General features: G+C 35.1%; 3 protein-coding genes across 21 annotated transcripts in view; 2 read left to right on the forward strand and 1 right to left on the reverse strand.

The window, feature by feature from the left end:
• Nucleotides 1-5,028, forward strand: part of LOC107994397 (solute carrier family 12 member 4) — a 119,024-nt gene extending 113,996 nt beyond the window's left edge. For all 8 annotated transcript variants that reach the window (XM_017051281.3, XM_062075086.1, XM_017051282.3 and 5 more), the window contains one exon: nt 16-5,028. In XM_017051281.3, the coding sequence (XP_016906770.1) occupies nt 16-107 (92 nt within the window). In that variant the 3' untranslated portion in view covers nt 108-5,028. The remainder of the gene's footprint in view (nt 1-15) is intronic.
• A 394-nt stretch (nt 5,029-5,422) lies between these two features.
• On the forward strand, nt 5,423-9,602 carry LOC107994477 (PRKC apoptosis WT1 regulator protein). Of its 9 annotated transcripts, none has more exons than XM_017051427.3 (10): nt 5,423-5,624; nt 5,739-5,837; nt 5,943-6,091; nt 6,164-6,293; nt 6,437-6,563; nt 7,060-7,167; nt 7,293-7,333; nt 7,432-7,476; nt 7,835-7,991; nt 8,070-9,602. In XM_017051427.3, exons 2-10 carry the CDS (start codon nt 5,830-5,832, stop codon nt 8,253-8,255), a joined length of 951 nt encoding a protein of 316 aa, XP_016906916.1. In that variant the 5' UTR covers nt 5,423-5,624; nt 5,739-5,829; the 3' UTR covers nt 8,256-9,602. The 9 variants fall into 9 exon arrangements, with proteins under 9 accessions (XP_016906916.1, XP_016906922.1, XP_061931085.1 ...); XM_017051428.3 differs by having other exon boundaries at nt 5,427-5,624; nt 5,739-5,846; nt 6,467-6,563; XM_017051426.3 differs by having other exon boundaries at nt 5,438-5,624; nt 5,739-5,846.
• Nucleotides 9,603-10,426: 824 nt separating this feature from the next.
• Nucleotides 10,427-19,929, reverse strand: part of LOC107994327 (dual specificity protein phosphatase 10) — a 68,906-nt gene continuing 59,403 nt past the window's right edge. For all 4 annotated transcript variants that reach the window (XM_062075117.1, XM_062075118.1, XM_062075121.1 and 1 more), the window contains 2 exons: nt 19,016-19,408; nt 10,427-14,403 (listed from right to left, as the gene is read on the reverse strand). In XM_062075117.1, the coding sequence (XP_061931101.1) occupies nt 14,090-14,403; nt 19,016-19,408 (707 nt within the window). In that variant the 3' untranslated portion in view covers nt 10,427-14,089. The remainder of the gene's footprint in view (nt 14,404-19,015; nt 19,409-19,929) is intronic.

Here is a 19,929-nt window from a genome sequence, read left to right on the forward strand (position 1 = left end):
TTAAACACGCCACAGATATGGAATTTTTAGAGGTTCTCACCGAGGGTCTTGAGAGGGTGCTGATGGTACGTGGAGGTGGACGGGAGGTGATCACTATCTATTCGTGAACTAGACCTGCTGTAAATGAATTAATCGCCTCGCGACAGCGGAAATCTAGTTTACTTTTGAAAGACCTAAACGACTTCACCCTACGAAACACGTTGCTCTTGTGCCATTGTCTGAGCAGTCACTTGCGTTGCGCGTTGTGAACACATATTCATACACATACACACACAGTACAACCGGTTACCAGAAGAAGAGTACCGAATGACGATCAGCGACGCTATTTTATCGCGGATAAAATTGGGGTACCAACGAGTGCCCAGATCGAGAATATTAGTTAAAAGAATAAAGAAGAGGAAAAAAAGCTGACTCTGGACGAGAAGGCCAAAAGTGACATGCCAAAGGATAAAATGATTTTCCTTCGAATGAATTTCACGCGTAAACTAGGATACATAGGATCTATCTTATTTTACTCGTCCCTTTCCTCGATGAGGCTAGAGACTATAAAAAAAAAATATTTAAAAAAGTGGTTTTTATTCGTGTCACACGTGTTACACGTGCGACAGATAGCTAGCACAGAGGACTGCACACAGAGCATACTTCGACCTTGTCATTATATAATCGGATTCTCAAAAAGTAGTGTTTGAAATGAAGAAAAGACGGAGAAAAACAGAATTACGTCGCAGAGATAGAGTTTCGATCTGAGATTAACGAAATCCGAGGAAAAAGTAAAAATCGAAAGAGAAATACAAAAAGTCGAATCAAACAAAAGATTGATACGTCCTGAGAGTAAAAAATGAGAAAGAGAGAGAGAGAGAAATTCATTCAAAGATTCCGACGATTGTATTCCAATTTGAAACTGAAATCAAAATTTTTGGTCCGAGGCTAAGATCGAAGCATCTACGAAAACCACTGCCAGAATACTTTCTAAATGCTTCGCGTTTAACCAAAGACGCGAGAGGCTCATTTTTCTACATACATTATCGTTATAGAGAGTATAATAGGTATGTATAATTCTATTGCTTATAGGTGAACTTAGGGTAGCCTAGGATAGCGCGGTGAAGCACGCCGACGAATGAAGACGCATACGCGTACGCGATTGAATCGTGCGCGTTTTTTTGCGTCTACGTGGCGGAAGTTAGGGCGAACGTTGGCAGCGTTGAACGGTTTTATGCGGACGCAGCATTGAAAATATGTCTGTAAGATAGAGAATGAGGCGAGTTCCCTTTTTTTTGGATTCCTTAAATTCGTAACACTAAATATGTTATATGTGCAATTAAAAACGCAAAGAAAAATAAATTTCCGAAAAGAAAAAAAAAAAATAGTAGAAAATTATCGACGTATAGAAAAATACGTCACTGCCAAAAGAAAAAAAGAAAATATTCTTGAAATTGTTATTTAGGATTGTGTGCGATGATTGACGGTTAACAAGATCGATGCAGAAAGAAAAGGTTTAGATTTTCGATTAAAAACAGAGAATAGTACTAAGGTATTCTTGAAATTACTAATTTATATCACTTAACATCGATACAATATCAGGATTCTAATAGCAATACAAGTTCACGGTTTACTTAAAATTACGAATCCGTAACACTGCATCGCTATGAAACATAGATCTACTTACAATTAAATGATTCTAACGCTAAATGTCCTAAGGAAAGTATATATATTATATATACCGCGAAAATCTTTTTCGAGTTACTAATTCGCATTCTTCGTATCGATATAAAACGAAGAATTAGCAATAGTAGAAAACTAACCATAGAGTTCGAGTTTCTTAATGTATTTACAAAAAAAAAAAAAATGTATCGCGAAAGTCTTGAGACATTAATGTAGATGATCGATGTATAACACCAGAGATTGATAGCATTAGAATCCAAACTGTATGATAAAATGGATCTATTAATGCATCGGTATAATTTAAAAAGTTAGCAACTAATTGCTACCACAAGTACGCACAGAGCATCAATATGAAAGAAATCTCTCTTTTCATTCATCGTTTTATATATACAAATATATAATATATATATATATATATATAAATATATATTCCACTATACGAAGTCTAAAAATTCTCAGACGCCTCGACATTGCGTCCCCATAAAGGTTCAAGCCGTAGCGTTTACTTCCAACTAGCGCCGCGAACGACGAACAAAGGAAACACGGCGAGAATCCACGCATCTCCTACAGGACTGAAGTTCGTTCTTTCCATTGTATTTCTCGATTCTCTTGTGAGTCGAAACCTTCGTCTAGGTTCGCGTTTATACTGTCCAAGGCCTACCAGTTCGATTCACCACTCTGATAAGTTTATAATAAAAGGAACGCGCTCGCGTTACTCTCGTCTAACCATAATGGCAATAGCCATTAAAAAAAATAACGGTAATCATTTGCGTAGAGTTACAGAACAAACGGTGAATGCCAAAAAAAAAAAAAGAAAAACAAGAAAAAAAATTACGTCACATTTTTCGCGAGAATCCTTAACTGACTTTCATCGAAGGATAGTGTGTAGCGTTGTAATCGGTCGCATTTAAGTGTCGTGTGCATGTCACGTTTCATACACGGCCATCTTTGGCCGTGCCTCATTTTTAGATAGGCACTATTTAATACATATATACATATAAATATACTTATATATACATGACGTATAGTTTATCTACAAAATGAAAAAAAGAAAAAGTTGACGAACAAAAATCTTTTTAAGAGAAAAAAAAAAAAAAACAAAGTGGAATATAATCATGTTAGAACGAGTAACTTTTACTATACTCGATTTATTGTGTCTACTTAATCGAAAGCTGCGAACGAATCGTGGTTCTAGATGAAATTTATCGGAACAAAAAAAAGTTGAGCACTCGACGAACCTTCGCTATGTGTATTTAGTTGGTCACTATGTGTATGGAACTTATACGACGATTCTTTTCTTCGTTCGTTACGTTTAACATTATACAAAGTGTTTCAAAAAGATTAGGTTAAGTTTTTTTATTCATGAAATTGAATAAAAAGTGATAGTACTGTAAGAATTTTTTATTAGTATGAACAGTGTACTTAATTTTATTGATTTAAAAATGCATCCTATTTGTATCATTAATATAATCCATTGTAATCATAAAGTCACCAGTGAAAGTGAGATTATTTTTACAGCAGAAAAATAATTATTTAATTATTTTGATAAATTATTTTATAGAAATTAATTTTTGAAACACTTTGTACGCAAGTAAGAATATTAAGTCATCAAAAATAAAAATTAACCGAGAAATCAAAATTGTTGCCTATATATAACTTACCAAAGATTCGAAGAAGCAAGATGAATATATTTAATAAATAAAAATAGTCAAATTGTTTTAAAATGTCGCGTGAAAAAGTGGAAGACATTTCTTTATCTACCTCATCGCCATCACGCGTTGAACCAAGTAAATACGAAATGAAAAAAAACAGTTGGATTAGCATTGTTTGCAACGATTACGGCGAAGAAAAAGAGACAAAAAGACAAATGGTCCAAGGCCGGGATAAGAAAAAAATGTGTAGGTTCGCGAGATGCTTCTTCTGTCTCTATCTATCGTCCACCATGTTGCGACATGTACTTTCTAATTTTAATGTTACTCACTTGTCGATTACCATATATTTTATGTGTACTTGCCTATTTGATAGGCATCGGCACTGCATAGTTTATACGAGACATGTTGACTATGAGAAAAGTTTATCGGAAAAGTGAAGGGTGTAAGTCAAAGAAGAATAATAAGAGAAGAACGAAGAGAATTATAGAAGAAAAAAAAAAATATAAAGAAAGCTGATAAAATGTTAAATGTGTTGTATATAAATAAGTAGAAAGAGAGGGAAAAAATATGACAAAAATGATTGGAATTTAAAAGAAAAGGTTTAAATAAACATTAAAAAAAAAAAGAAAAAAACAATAAAAAAGAAACAAATGAAGAGAAACATCTTTTTCATAGGTCAAACAGTATTGCAGTGTATTCTGCTGCCGCTTTAATATTTTACTATGTCATATTTACTTGAAAAATGCACAATTGACCATATGGACATAAACATACATACACATTACATAGGCGTAAGAGAAAGAGAATATTAATGAAAAGGAAAAATATATATATTATATATATATATGAAAAAAATATATAAATATATATATTATATATACGAGCTTGGCATTTGTCGGGGATTTATCGTGTGTCGTTGTAGCGATGCGGCCCGTTATGAACGGATTCTGCATCTGGTTTAAATCACCTCTAGGCTGTGAGATGCGAGCTAAGCAGCAGAGAAACTTGCTCGAGACCTCAATCATATGTGTCAAATCAAGCGTCAAATACTATATACATACGTATACACTTTTAAACCTTAATATCTCGTTAAAAAAAAAAGAAAAAAAAATACACCGAGTCTAGCCCTCTTTAAAAAAAAATCGAGATCTATCCTTGCTCGTGGCGATACCATTTAGTTTTATCTCCTCACATACAACATACACATACATACATACATACACAACTTTAGAGTTCGAATTAAAAAAAATGAAAAAACAAACATAAAGAAAAATAAAAAAAAAAAATATGGAAACGTAAGAAAACAAGCGATATATACTTCCCGTATATGAAAGTTAATTGTTGAAGAGCAAATGTCAAATGAGTAAATATAAAAAAGGGAAAGAAATTACGGGAAGATGTGTTATAAAGCGAATATATGTATATATAGATATGCACATATACAAATTCTATATATATGTGTATATATGTATATGTATATAGAACAAATATAAAATATATTTGTAGATACGAACACTTTAGCTATCTGATTAGCGTATGTAATAGAGTCAATACTGTGAAAAAAATTACCTATAACTTTATCCCTATACCCTTCTAGATTATAGATGACGATGAATACTTGTAATTAACTTATGAAAAAAAGATGAAGTATAATGAATGAAGAAACTATATCTGCGATCAGATCGATTAAATAAATAAACGATACACCTATTAATACTAGTGTTTATAATATTTTCTATAAATCATATTCTTTGAATTATTTTTTTTAATTTAAATTTTTATAAGTTAAAAATTAAATAAAATAAATTTCTTATTAGTCGTCATTATTTTATTAAAATTTCTTATTTTGCAATTTATTTTTTTCATTTCAATATGAACTGTAAATTAAAGTTTATTTTTTCTCAATTTTGTAAACTCTCAAATTATTTTGAAAAAAAGTTTTTCTTTTAATTTAAATAAAATCTTATCATGTATTGTATTCTTATTTTTTATAACTCTTAACTTTATTTTCTTTTTGTAGTAACTTTTATTTTTGAATCATCACTATTATAGTAACTTCCTCTAGATTTGTCTAGTAACTTTTCATGTTGTAACTATTTCTCTAGTGACATTGAAATTACGCATTGAAGATTGTACTTTAGCCAAGGTGTATGAACGATCGATATGCCTATCTATCTTTGAACTATGTAATCGTATAGGCCATACGTGTTTATGGATGTTTCAATGGTTGACAGCTGTCAATCGCACATAAGTTGGTAGTGAGTCACAGCATTGGTAGTGGAACTAGGTGAAGAATACTCACTTCGACAGGTGACTAATCCTTTAAGAATTACTCTTTCTTTTCTGTTGAAGTTTTGTTATCGTCTTATTGCGCACGCACTTGCTGTAGTTAAAAGCGGTTCATGCCTTGTGACTTTCCCTTAGACAAACCTAATCAAGCACTCGCTTTTTGGCCTCCAAGTTTTGTGCTGGTCCAACATAGGTATCGCACATCATCACCTACTCTTTTGTTCAGATGTCCAGGTATTTTTTGTAAGACCCCTTTTTAAATTTTTTTTTTTTTTGCACAATTTTTTATCTATCTCGTTGTTATCAGATTAAATTTAATTTTATCATATTATTTCACAGCGATATAACAGGCATGGCATCCAGCTCCGTTAGTCAGGAGGATTTTGATAATGACTTCGAATTAACATCTAGAAGATCTAGAATTAGGACTGCAAGAGCACGAGTTGTTCCACCTAGGACAGGAGATTCTTCTTCCATAAACTTTCAAAGTAATAATATGTTTCTATTGTTTTATTCCTTTATTATACATGATACTTATAATCAATTATGATCACTTGTAGAAAATGCACAAAATACAGAAGAATCTCAAGGTGTATGTGATACAAGTTCGAATAGTGTGCTTCCACCTGAACATGATAATCAACAAAATAAACCAATAATGAGGAAACAGGATAAACGGGTACCTGGCCGGTAAGTAAATAAAACAACGTTTAAATAAGGCGTTTATCCGCGTAGATGGGATTTTGTTAAATGCAAGTATCTTGTAAATTCTACTAAGTAGATCCAGCATAGAGTTTGCGCGACTTGTTAACACTTTCTGGATCTGGTTCTAGTGTCTTTAGTGTCGTATCCTGTTTGCACAGGCCAACGCACATAAACAAGGGAAAGCAGCAACGCGATCGACGGAAGCTTCGAGAAAAGAGGCGAAGTACCGGAGTAGTACATTTACCATCAACGGAGGTTTGTCACTGTTTCCAGTCACGTTAAGGACCTAAAATCTTAATGACTCTTCGCGGCAATATCTCGGATTTTAAAATAAGGATTTTTGCATCTATATTTATTCGATATAAATCTTTTAGTCATTTTGTATTTTGCATGATAAATTTAGAGATTTTTTACTTATATTCGTTACGAAAAGTTCTTTAATCAGTTATTTTTAACCGATATTTGAGATTAACATTTTTGTTCGTTTATAAAAGAATCTTTTTTTTTTGCAAACATATAACGTTTTCGATTTCTCCCGGAAATGTCTTGCGCGAATGTATCTTTCTAGAAAATTATATTAGACACACACAGAATGTATAACAAAGTAGCATTGCACTTAGAGACTGCTTTCCGCGCTCTTTTATACGTTAATCGCGATTGACCGCGAGTGTTAACGGATATTGGTAAAAGTTTTGTGTGCAAACCCGTTGTTACTCCGCAATGTAATTTCGTTAGCCACTTAATTCTACAGAGTACAGGAGGTAGTACAGGAGAAGATGAGGAAGATCTTAGTGGCACTTGTCTTGAAACTAAACACAACACACATCACAATGAGTTCCTTGATCATGAACTCATAGAAGTAAGTGCGTGTGATTTTCACTTTTTAATAAAAAATATTCTGTTACTTATATTGTGAACGCGGTTAAAAGTCGATCGTATGTAATAGAGAAATTATGTATGTATGTGTAACTACGCATGTTTCAGGAACGGACAGCAAAAATGTTTACACAAAGGCGAAACAAAAGGTATAAAACACTGAGATATCTTATTACGGTAGTAAATTATATATAGTGCTTTAGTGAAATTTAGTAGTCATTTGTAATAAACTGCTACTGCTTTTTAGGCATTACCGTACTTCCTACAGGTCATGTATAAATAGGCACAGTTGGTAAGTGCTACTGTACGTGACTATGTACAATTAGGCACGACCTGTACGAAGTACGGTAGAGCTAGTAGATTCTTTTAAATACGAGCCTGCGTATTGTAACGAGTACCGTAAGTCTTTTGTACACCTTTTTTATAATGATCTAGAACCAATAAGAATCGTGTAATATCATATTGATCTCATAATCATATCTCATATTACACTAAAGCGTAAATTATTTTGAAATAAATATAAGATATAAAAAAGATATATAAATATCATTAAACATTAAGGGTCGTGCCTAATATAACATCATAGGCAGTCCGAATTGGAATAACTATGTATATTCACTAATATATCAAAATTACCCATTTAATTTTAGCCATTCCGATTTGGAGGCAGATGACGAGGAATTCGATTCCTTGAATCAGTCTGACAGTGTCAATCAATCAGACCATGGAAATCATGAACCACAATCCTCTGTAAATGCTACGAATCAACCAAGACTGTCTACTCCAACAGGAGACAATCCACACGAAGTATTTTTTTTTATTTAATTTAACAAAATAAAATTAAAAGCACTTGTAAACTTATAATTTTCGTTTCAAAATTTTCAGTTGATAGAACGAGCCCAAGAAGAAAATAGAAGACTATTGTCTCTTTTAGAAGATCGGGATCATAAAATAATGGCTCTCGAAGCTCGGTTGCTTCAACAACAACATGAAATGACTATAGAACGGGAACGACTTCGGGAGGAGAACGCTGCGTTAATTCGTGCGATGGCAGCCCTGGCGAGTAATTAATTTTCCAATTCGCAAGACAGTCCGATTTATCAATCCTACGACCGTCTGATTATTTCTAGAAATTGCGAATCAGCGGTTAAAAAAGCTATATATACATATATACTAATAGTTTGTAAGTAATTGTGAATTTTCTTGTTAATAATAGCCGAGAAGATAGCAAAGCGATTTTAAAAGTTATTTGTTAATGATTTATGCTGCAAAAGAATCAGGGTAAGTTACGCAGTATAAATATACAATCGACTCTCGATTTCTATAATGTTTTTTTGCAATAAGCAATAGATCGTTGAATACGAACAAGTAATTATATTTTATCCGCTTCACTTGTAGAGCTTCATTTACGCGAATATTTCTTTCTTAACAGAAAGATATAATCAATTTTTTTACGCGTTTGCATAGAGTCGATATCTAATCTCGAGCGATAAGTTCGAGCAAATATGTCTTTTCGCGATATAGTAACGTAATGGAATAAGAGGTGCTCCAATTTGTTATGTCATTGTTGTTAGACCAGAGAATGTGTAAAGTAAATATTGGAAATTTTATGCCTGAAAAAATATCTAAGACTCGGATCGAGTTTTTGCATATAGTATTTATTGTAACTTGTACGTTATCTGTTTTATACTCGAATGGATGGTAACATCGTTACTCCATGTAAGACTTTTTACTTATAAAAAAATTTTGCTTAATCGCGCAATTATATTGGCATAATGTTATTACAACAAAGGCGTAATAAAAATCGTTATAAAATTAAACAGGATCTGTACAAAACATGAATAGGATGGCACAAAACTAGAAATTCCATATCTATGCATTTAATTTAAACAAACGAGATTTTTTGCATTTTCAGCTATGAACAGAACGAAACGTAATAGGGATATATCTTAGAAGAAGCAAGAAATGACTCCTAAAATTATTACTACTATTACTATTACTACTAATTATACTATTACAACTTAATATTTTAGGCTTACAGCGAAACGTATATAATATTTAGAAAGCAGGAGACTGAGAATGCGAGTATATTATGAGCGAACAATATCGAGAGAAAGTAATAAATCGAATTTGTATTTACGTATGCACAATCATATTTTATCCGTCAAAATGACGTATTGAATAATGAAGAAGAGAACGCGAAAAGAACGTGTTTGCTTATTAAGTTTATCGTATGCGTGTTTCGCGGCCATATTGAATTTATTTCAGAAGTTGGATCATTTTGATTCCTTCTTGAAAAAATATATAAAAAAGAATGCTCGGTCTAAGAAAATTAATCGATTCTATCATGAGAATTTGGAAACTTTATTATATTCAAAATTCGATATTTTCTGTCTAAATAAAGATTTTCCTAATAAAGCATTTGTATTTATTTTTTTTTCTTGTAAAACCGATATAATTTTAATATTTTTTTCAAAAAAGAAATGATATGCAATTGACATCTCATACTTTGTCTGGGGTCAAATAGTCACGAATCAAGAACTAATGTAAATAAAGAGTAAGACAAAACGGAGAGAAAAATAAAATAAAAAATGAACAGTGAGCGCCATCTTTGAAATTCCAAAAATATTACTTATGATTCTGAAAGCACTCAAGAGATAGCATTGATTATTAATTCTTATTTTATCTATTTTGAAGAGATATCTTAAATCTTCAAAAGATGGCATTAATAATTAATTCTTTTTTTTTTTTTTCTATTACTTTCTGTTCTTTTTTTTATGAATTTCATTTGTAGTATCTATAAATGACATTGATTTCAAAATTTTTATTCTATCCCTGTCTTTTTCTTATTTTTTTCTCTTCTTATATAATTGCAAAATATATGAATTCAAGAGATAATTCCGATTTTTAATTAACTTTATTAAATTTTTTATTTATTCTAATTAATTAAAAATCTTAATAAATTATATCATATCATTATATATATATATATATATATATATATATATATATATATATATATATATTAAATAAATATAATCTTGAACATATTTAATTTCATATATTCAAAAACTATTCTTTGAAATTTCAACTATGATATAAGATTCCTTTGTTTTTGAATTTAATAAAATATGATATTCATGCGTTATATTATTTCTATCATTTGAATTTCACAAGAGACAAGATAAATGATAAACAAGATATTGTGATTATTAGAAAAAAAAGAATTGAGCAAAAAAATATGCGGTTTATACTTTTATTCATAAAATAACTAAATTTTGATATGATACAATAGTTGTCCTCGCGTATGCACAATTACTTTACGTTACATTTAACTGTACATTGAAAAAACGAAAAAGGTATTCGATCGTACGGCAACATTTCCGCAAAAAAAAAAATTGTCGACCAACTTGGTGCAGCATCTATCCCATCCCAAGATGTGTATACGCAAACTTTAACGTGTGCATACCAATGCAGAAAGACATTAGCAATAAAGGTATACATCGAACTATGATATACATCATTAAGTAATTTAGAAGATTAATATAAAATAGAATTGGTCAAAGCATCATTCAAAATTCGAACGGTAAGATGATCTTAGGAACTTGTTGGACCACATGGCGTTTAGTAGTAGTTTCATCTTTCAGGTTATTTTCGCGTGCAACGGGCAATCGCAATGCGACACAACCATTTACCAATCTTATGTGATTCTGCTTTTACCAGTTCCAATATAAAATTACACCAAATGTTATTTTTATCGTTATACGGCAACGACAATCGTTTATCGTACAGGTCGATATACATTTTATTGTTAAAGCTCTTCCACAACTCAGTAAACACTACATACATATCGTACATCCTCGTGATGCAACAGGTACTACAAATTCGTAGCTCTCTGCCCTTTTATTTCTATTGAATATAGTTCTCTTTTTCATTTATTACACGATCGGTTTCTTTCCTTTTTCTCCCTCCCCTCCCCCTCTCCTCTCCCCCATTTTACGCGATTCTATTCGTGATCGCCTGTCTTTGCTCGGTGAATATTTACAACACTATTCGCTAACACTTTTTACAAGTTCTACGCGAAGCGTCACGGCGCCTAACTATTATAGGAGAATATGCGAACATAAATTGTTCCCTTCGAATGTGACATTCTTCGCGATCTACAACAAAAAAAAAAAAAAGAAAAAAAAAATAGAAGGCGACATTTCTTTGATATGTACCGTTTCCTCGAGAGAATTGAAAAATCTGAAGGAACTTGCTCTCTGTCTCGTTATGTTGTATACACACACACACACACACAAACACACGCACACCCACCCATATAGATATAACGTGAACATGTATGTATGACGTGAATCTATATTTCTTTCACGCACACCAGGTCTCTTTTTCTCTCTTGTCGAGCTTTTATTGTCAACAGTTTGAGTCTCTCTAACGTAGAAAGGCATATCGGTTTAAGCGACTTTTTTCTTCCTTTTTTTTTTTTTTGAACAGCTGCTCGGTTTGATTTAACAGCGGCGATTGTCGTGTCGTACAGTTATTTCGCACACGTTTTTGTTTATTTTTATTCTTTTTTTTTTTTTAATCAACGTCCCATTTAGACCGTTGCTCGAGGTATTTCGACGATTGAAGCGAACTACGTGCATGATTATTATTATTTTTTTCTTCCCCCATTTATGACGATTACACTCGTTGTTTCTCGATTACGAATAAGAATCATCCATTGCGGTTTAAGAAAGAAGCGATTAAAAAAAGTAGATATACACGCGTTACGAATGAATCGTGCCACGCGAGGAAAAGATGTTTTTCCATTCCCATAATACTTTAACGCTAACTTCTAACCAAATTCTTAATCGAAAAATGTCTTTTCGTGCGGTACAATTCGTCCGAGATCGCACGCGCATCGATATCAAAAAATTTTGAAACTGAACATGCCGATTAAATGAAAAATAATCCAACGATTGTATTTTGTACAACGCGAAATGAGATAAATCATATTCACAATATTATTTTCGTCATTATTCGGACTTATTATCAGTGAAACATTGCGAAAGAATAACAAATATAAACAGAGTGACAAGGTTAGATTTTACATTCACGATCGTATTCGTATTGTGCAAGCGATATTTAATTCGAACAAAGGATCAATGGAGGCCATTTTCTTGCGATACAAAGATGTTCGTTAAACGATCAGAACTGGTTTAAAATATTAATTCATAGTTATATTTTTCCCCGTGAGATAATATTTATTGTTTATGTACACTTCAAGATCGAAAGATGATAATAATTTTGGCTATTACACACGACTTTATCCCCCGAAGTTTGAAACTCGTTGAATCCGAACTAAAAATCCGTATTTGGCATCTTAAATTTTAAAATCGCAATATTTTCGTCCCTCGAGTTATAGTTCTTACTAATTATTCTAATTAGTTGGCGGGGGTATTTGAACTTTCTTTCGCTCTCTCTTTCGCACCTTACATATCGTCAACATCATTATCAGTTACATTCCAACAAACGACTAGATCACGATGGTTGGATCTCAACCAGATCCTTAAATGCTACGGAGCTCGTGGTTAAGCTAATTCCAGTTAATGATATATTATTTTATCAAATATAAACCACTTCGCTATCGAATAATGTAACATTACGAATATAGAGATACAAGTAGGCAAAAGGCAAAAACGCAAACATAATTATTATTGATCTCAATTGACGTACATCTATCCCACCTTGTTAATTGTCCACTTGCGCGCGCGTCTTTAGATGGCAAAAAGAAAAAAAAAAAATTTCGCAAGACTTCCCCAAGTGCAATTATTCAATCCTATATTCTTATTCGATGCTTCTTTGTTCGCTACGATGGTTTCGAAGAAGCAGTGTCCCTAAATACAAGATAATTAATCGATAGTATTCAACTCACTCACGAAAGAAAAAAATTGTGGCCAAATTAGACGTGGACGCTTGACATTTAAAAAAAAAAATATACACATATAAAAAGAACAAAAATTAAACGAATAAAATTCACTTCTAAATTACAAACGCGTAGATCTTTCCAAGAAAAGTGGAACACTGTGTATCATCATGTTAAAATCAAATATACATACTCTCTCTACTGCAACTTACTACGCAACAAAAAAAAAAAAAAAAAGAAAAAAAAAGAAATATTTATGATTTCCTTCGATATACGCGCCTCTTACCACGTTATATTTTGTACTAATAAAACTACGGAACACTGTCGCGTAAGTACACCAAACCTTTCTTCATGACGATGCACGAAGCTTCCGTAACTAGCGCCGCGTGAACGTCCCTCTTTTTTCCCCTCTCCCTTGAACGCATAAATAATTCGCAACATAGAGAGGAGCTCGCGTCGTTGTATGTACACAGGAAGAAATTCGTGCGCACTCAAGTGTTAACAGGCGCCATCATCCTGTTGGTTTTCGAAGTTGCAAGATGGAGGACGCACGTGTGTTACAACTTATCCGCATTTGCATCTCTTTCTTCGTTATTCACAAGTCAACGACGCGTTCTCTCTCACTCAGAACGTTCTTTACCACTGAATAAGTTACTCGATAATAGAAATAAAAGTGTCTCTCTGAAAATCAGCCTTTCCCGTTTATTAGGGCCGATCGCCAAGGCACGTGTAGCAAGGTTATGTTATTCGAGTTCTTCGCACGTGTGTATGCTGTGTGTGTTTTGTGTATGAAACAGGAAGAACGACGACTTCGTTTAACGGATATACGTGTAGGATATGTGTAGATTGTGTCTTTCTATCGCGTCCTTGGACACGAAACATCGAGACAGCCTTGCGAACCGCGCGTGGGCTCTTCTGCTCTCTTTTCGATCTTCTGCTGGAACCCGATTGTCATGCGAGAGAATCGGGTGATCCTCGCCTGGTGATTTCGCTCGACTCAGACGCTGCAACCGGAAGTAACTTCCTCGCTATTTTGCTGATGAGACCAGCGACATTGGTGACAGCTTTTTGGCTCCTCGGGGGCAGCCGCCACGCCACCTGATGCCCTTAAACCTTGCTCGAGCTCTAACAATTGTCCCATAAAGTTGAGATTAGGACTGATGATAGGTCGTGCGTTCTTCACCAATTTATAGGCCTCCACCATGGATAGGCCCTTGTGTCGCATTATATACGCGATTGCGATTGTCGCACTGCGCGATACTCCCGCTTGACAATGCACTAACACGCTGCTTCCGGCTTTTCGGGCTTCCTCTGTAGAAAAAAAAAGATTATTATTAATTTTACTTTTAATAATTTTCTGAATAAATTTAATTCGTTTTCATATTCGTATTTCAAAATAAAAATTTGGATCTTGGATGTACATTTCAGGCAACGTTACATATTTTACAACATTTTGTATCATTTATATTTATTGGATCGAAATTTTAGTTAGTGGCTTATTGAAACTAAATTCCTGCCGATTGAATCTACTTATCTGGCCATGAACTCTTATTATACGAATTTATGTTTGTCCTCCGACAACGATATAGATAAATGAATATACTATGTATTATTAATTTCTTTTCGTACCGATAACATGCTTATTAAATTTTTCTTCTAAATATTATTTTTAATTTTATTTTTTACTCCACAGTTTTATCTGTCTATTTTATTACTCAAAGAAATTCGAACTACGTGAACGTGAAAGAAAGAAATGGACCTAGAAATCGAGGGGGGAAAAGTTTAAAGTTTTCTACATCATTTGAATTTCTAGAAGTCGATTTAAGAGCAATAATCCATCGAGCTGCAACTCGGCCGAATGACAGGATTGTGCTGTAAAACAGCAAAACGAAACCAGCCGCCAAACAGGCGATTCGATTACGTAATATAGGGAAGGCTATCGTATCGCCAATGAGTCATGGCGACGCGGGCCCGTATCTTATGCGACGTTACTTGTACTCGATTTGACGTAGAAAAGAGAGGGAACATGAAAGCCGATGCAAGTGCACACGCGTGCAGATTTTCTGTGGAACAAAAGGAATTAAGAATTATTAAAAGAATGGAAGATCGTTTTATCTTTGTGACGATTGAAAGGAATTACATACAAGGTGTTAATACATTCGTGTTAATATCTTTGAAGAATAAATTCTAAAAGCGAAAAAAAAAAAATCGAGTAAATATTTATCAAGTTATAAACAGCTTAACTTTGCATCAGATAAAGCGAGATCAGTTCTATCTCCGTCATATTATCGTCACGTTTTTCATCCAACTTAATTTGCTTATATAACGTAATAATTATAAATAAGCATTAACCGACATTTTTGTATACCAATTTTCATGCTTTTAAAATTGACCTCTAAAGATCACGAATACATTAATACGTGAAATAATTACACTTAACGTAAAAATCGACGTGTTCTCTTCACTTCGTTTCGATCGGTTAGTATACTAGAATACTATTTTTAGATGGTGCACCAGAACAAATTACAAAGAGACAAACAACACAAAGGGATGTTATTTCGAGAAACACCCTACAAAACACGTACCCAGAGGCGTCGATTAATCGCTAATCCGCGCTAAACGGCGATAAGCAGCGCGACTAATCTTATCTGGCCACGAATTGAGGGGGGTCACGTAATAGAAGTAGTTTAGGTAAACGTTAGTGGAGACATTGGGGAGGGGGAGGGGTGCATCGGCCCCTAAACGTTACGCGTACACGCCTGCAGCGTGTAGACTCGCGAGCTGGCATCTGCTATGAGTCACGGGTGACGAATGGTCGGACGGAGACGGAGAAAGCGGGAGAAAATTGTTGGGGAAAAGAGGAGGGGGGGATTGTGAGAAGGGAGAGTTGTGGATAAAGGAAGAAAAATGGGAGGGAGGAAAGAAAATTGGAGCTGTGAAGGGTGTAGAGTGGAAGAGTTGAGACTGTTGAATTAAAATTGAGAGGAAAGAGGGGAAAAAAAGATTGGAAAAGGAAGTTATGGAATTGGGGGGAGCGTATTTTGGTAACAGAAGGCGCGTGTGTACACTGAAAGTCTGGACACCTGTCGGTCGCGATGTCGAAAATGATACCGTGTTCCGGGAAATACGGCGTTACTCTCCTCGCCTTTTTATTTTCGTTCTATTTTCTTTCTTCCTTAAAACGCCTCGTTCCCTGAATGGTTAAAATTAACAGCGGTGGTATCATGTTCCGTGAACGAAGCGAATTACAACTGCTTCCTGCGCAATTCTATGAGATTAAACGTTTACGGAATTCTAACTGCGTACGATGAACGTACGACAATAAATATAACCTTCTACTCGTTTAACATCACTCTGTCGTATTTATTGTCAATTTTTTTTCCAAGTTTTGGAAATTCATAAGATAAAAACTTCAGAATTGCACTTCATGTTGATCATTCATTAATTATCCGATAATCTTCGACAAGAAATACATTTCGTACATTAAACTTCGAAAAGCTTCCCCGATCCGCAGGAATCAATCACAGGATCATTATCCAAATCCCGGGACGCAAAATTCCCGAACGAGGCTCCCGTCGTCGTGGCACGCTCGCTCGTTTTTCCCTCGTGAACGCGGCGCAGTTTGGTGTAACGGAAACAGGGTGTAACCAGCCGTTTCCGGTGGACCATTCACCGTATATGCGAGGACTAGAAGACGAAAGGCTTCCATTCATGAAACCATGAGTCACTGGCGCGCGCGCGAGCCCGCACTAACGAATGCACACACCCGTGAATATCCCCTTCACGGTGCCCCAGTGTCGGCCTCTCGTCTCCCCGTGTGTTTATTGCACCGCATTCTGCTCCATGCGCGTGAACGTGTGCGTAACGCGAGACGATCCTTGATCGCGCGTGTGCGTGCGTGCGCGCGCCACACTCGCAAGGAAGGCCCTACCGAATGTGCGCAACTGGTGGAATGCTGTACCTGGCCGACCGACCAACACCGTAGGGACTGTTGCGTGAAATGAAGGGCACCTTGGTGCGTTGACCGTTAAACCGCCTCTTGGACGATGAAGGACGCACACACAGCAACGATGATTCGAACCCCCTTTTTTCCCGAGTCGACTTTGGGGCACTCGGAATTCCTATAGGTTTTGGCTTATGTGTTTTCGTACGATGAATATTAAAACTTTCGACGAGTGGATTATTCTAACGAAATTCTATAGGGGGGTAAAGAATAAGGGGAGTTTGTACAATAGATATTCGTATAATTGATGCGTAGATACGGTATGGGAAATCTGTTATAAAACGGATATGTAAAACATGTGTACTCGAGGCGTTGAGAGGTTAGCTCCCCCCCTTTGGCGTCTCATCGCGAGATACGGATGGAATATCCCGCGTGTTTTTCCATTTAGACGTCGAACGTCTCTGTATATATTATTAAAGACTAGTTTTATTTTTATGGCGATACGAGTGGTTTGATTAAAAATTTTTAAGAATTAAAGCAGAAACAATTATTTGAATAAGCACGAGATGTGAAAAAATCCATTTCGGGTACATTTTTTAAATGTTTAGCGATCAATAGAGCGTGTATAACGAATGGGCACGTATAATTGAAGAGAAACATCGGGAACAATGCTCAATTTTATGACCTCTCGCGTGTTATAATTATATTATCTTAACTGTAATCTTAATTTATTCCTTAGTTTAATTAGGGGTTATAAACGAAGTTTTATAACGTATTCTTCGGTTGGGTTTGCTTCAGGATTCAAAATAAGCAGCCAGGTTAGATGGAAAGTTTAACCGGTGTCCTTCACAAAGGATCGAGTCCTTGGTTCCCATGAAGGGAAATAAAGGACGCTCGAAATCCAGACCGTTAGGAGATCCCTGTACTTTGTTTGATTTACGATTCAGGAAGTTCGTTTTATAATTATAATTTTATATTTTCTATAAGATTTTATGATTCATCAAAAAATTAAAAACATTTAGAAAATTGTACAGAACGTTCATTATTTTCTCATGTCTATTAAATCATCATATTTTCTTCGACTTTTCTGATGAGCGTCATGGATAATAAAAATGATCGATCGCTAATCGAACGACAAGTAACTACCTTTGAACGTTGTACTACTTGCAGATGAGATTGGATGCAAACGACAATGACGATCATTGCCCGAGGACACACCCAGTCAGTCGAAAGAATTACTCATCGACAGAGGCCAACATCTCTTTGTGAACGCTCTCCTCATCCTTCCTCTCACGGTGAATTAAACGCAGCCTCACTCGAATATCACATTATAACCGACCGACATTTTGCACCGTCAATTAGACCAATTTACCCTAACCGGTGATCCTTGTGTGTTTTCGTTGAATCACATGCAACAGGTTCGAGAACGTCAATGGAGGCTACCACGTTCATTCGTTCAATGTCAACATTGTACGCTGCAAACTACTTATTTGTGCGTCATCTATTCGAATGGTGCTCCGGTTGTTTAATGAATAGAATCTCGTTCCATTGATCGCGTAGTTGAATCAACATATTTTTCCTGATTTTTAAACACGCGAGAGAAACGTGGAAATGATATAATCTTTTATAAGAATTTGCCGTTTGCCGTTGCAGAAAATCAATTTATCAAAGTCTAAAGTACAGGCTGCATGCATTTTCGTAATAGAATTCAAGAATAATCCAAAAAATTTTCATTTCATAAACGTGGTTCCGTTACCGAAGAAGTATATACGTTTTCTCTAAGGTATCCCCGATCCATTAGATAGCAATAACGATCAAACGAGAAATGCTTTTAGAATTATCTAGAATCTTCTCATTCTTACGATCATTTCGTCGTTATTACTCAAACTGAACAGTTACCTCTCGAAAAAGTGCATCCACTGTTATCGACGGTAGGTAAATTCCTCCATAAATTCTATCGGATCAAGAGTGGAGACTCACCAATGAAGTCGAACGCCTCCTCGAAGTACTGTTTAAGGTTTTGGTGGCCAGAATCCGAGGCAGGGATCTGTCTATACGTGATACCCCTCTCCTCGTGATATCCAGGCAGCTGTGAAGTGACATTGAGGACTCTGGTTGCGCCTAACGCGCGAAGAAGTTGCAAATCGGCCGCGTCTCTGCCATTTCCAAGGTAGAGGAACGGTAGAACTCTCGAGGCTGGATGACTATCGATGTCCGCGGGTTGTGGAGTCGGCGGTCCGGACAGACTTAATACTGGACACCCTGGTCCTGGACTGGAACAACTACCGACAGTAGACGGACCTGCTCCGACTGTTGGGAGAAGCGTATCCTCGCAGAGGTCCCTGTGCCGCCTGTGGAACTCCTTGTGTCCACCTGAAAGTAATCGAAAAGGATCGGTTAGGAGCGGTTTTGATTTTGGGGCGTCGAGAGTTGGTCTGGAAGCCTAACGAGAGAACAGGGTCGTGGGAACTGGTCTCAGGGGAAGCATCGAGTTACTTTGAAAATACCGATACAGTGAACCGGGAGCAGGTGGTGTTCGTTCGATCCTGTGATCTTTAACTATAACTCGGTTATACATCAGAAATATTTAATGCTAATAATCTTTTAAATTATTTTCTGTAGTATTTCTTCTTATAGTATATATATATATATATATAGATAGATAGACGAAATTTATGATAATTCTAAAGAAAAAAAAGTAGGATAAATGATAAATGAATAAACGTAGAGAAGTTCTCTTTCTATATTCTTGAAAATATTATCGATTTTAAACTAACTGTAAAAATAATATTACGTCTTAAGATAAAAATCGGATTCTACAAAAGGAACGTATAACAAAGGTGTTTCTTATTCGCGTTTTTTGCCCACAAAGCACAACATAGTGATTCAGTTGG

This window comes from Apis cerana, linkage group LG5 (assembly GCF_029169275.1).
Source record: "Apis cerana isolate GH-2021 linkage group LG5, AcerK_1.0, whole genome shotgun sequence".
In the NCBI taxonomy this organism is placed as follows: Eukaryota; Metazoa; Arthropoda; class Insecta; order Hymenoptera; family Apidae; genus Apis; species Apis cerana.

What these genes read in the sequence shown, in the direction of transcription:
- LOC107994477 (XM_017051426.3), top strand. An exon ending in TACATTTACCATCAACGGAG is followed by an intron (nt 6,564 to 7,059) that starts GTTTGTCACTGT and finishes TTAATTCTACAG; the next exon opens with AGTACAGGAGGTAGTACAGG. An exon ending in CAGGAGACAATCCACACGAA is followed by an intron (nt 7,992 to 8,069) that starts GTATTTTTTTTT and finishes CAAAATTTTCAG; the next exon opens with TTGATAGAACGAGCCCAAGA.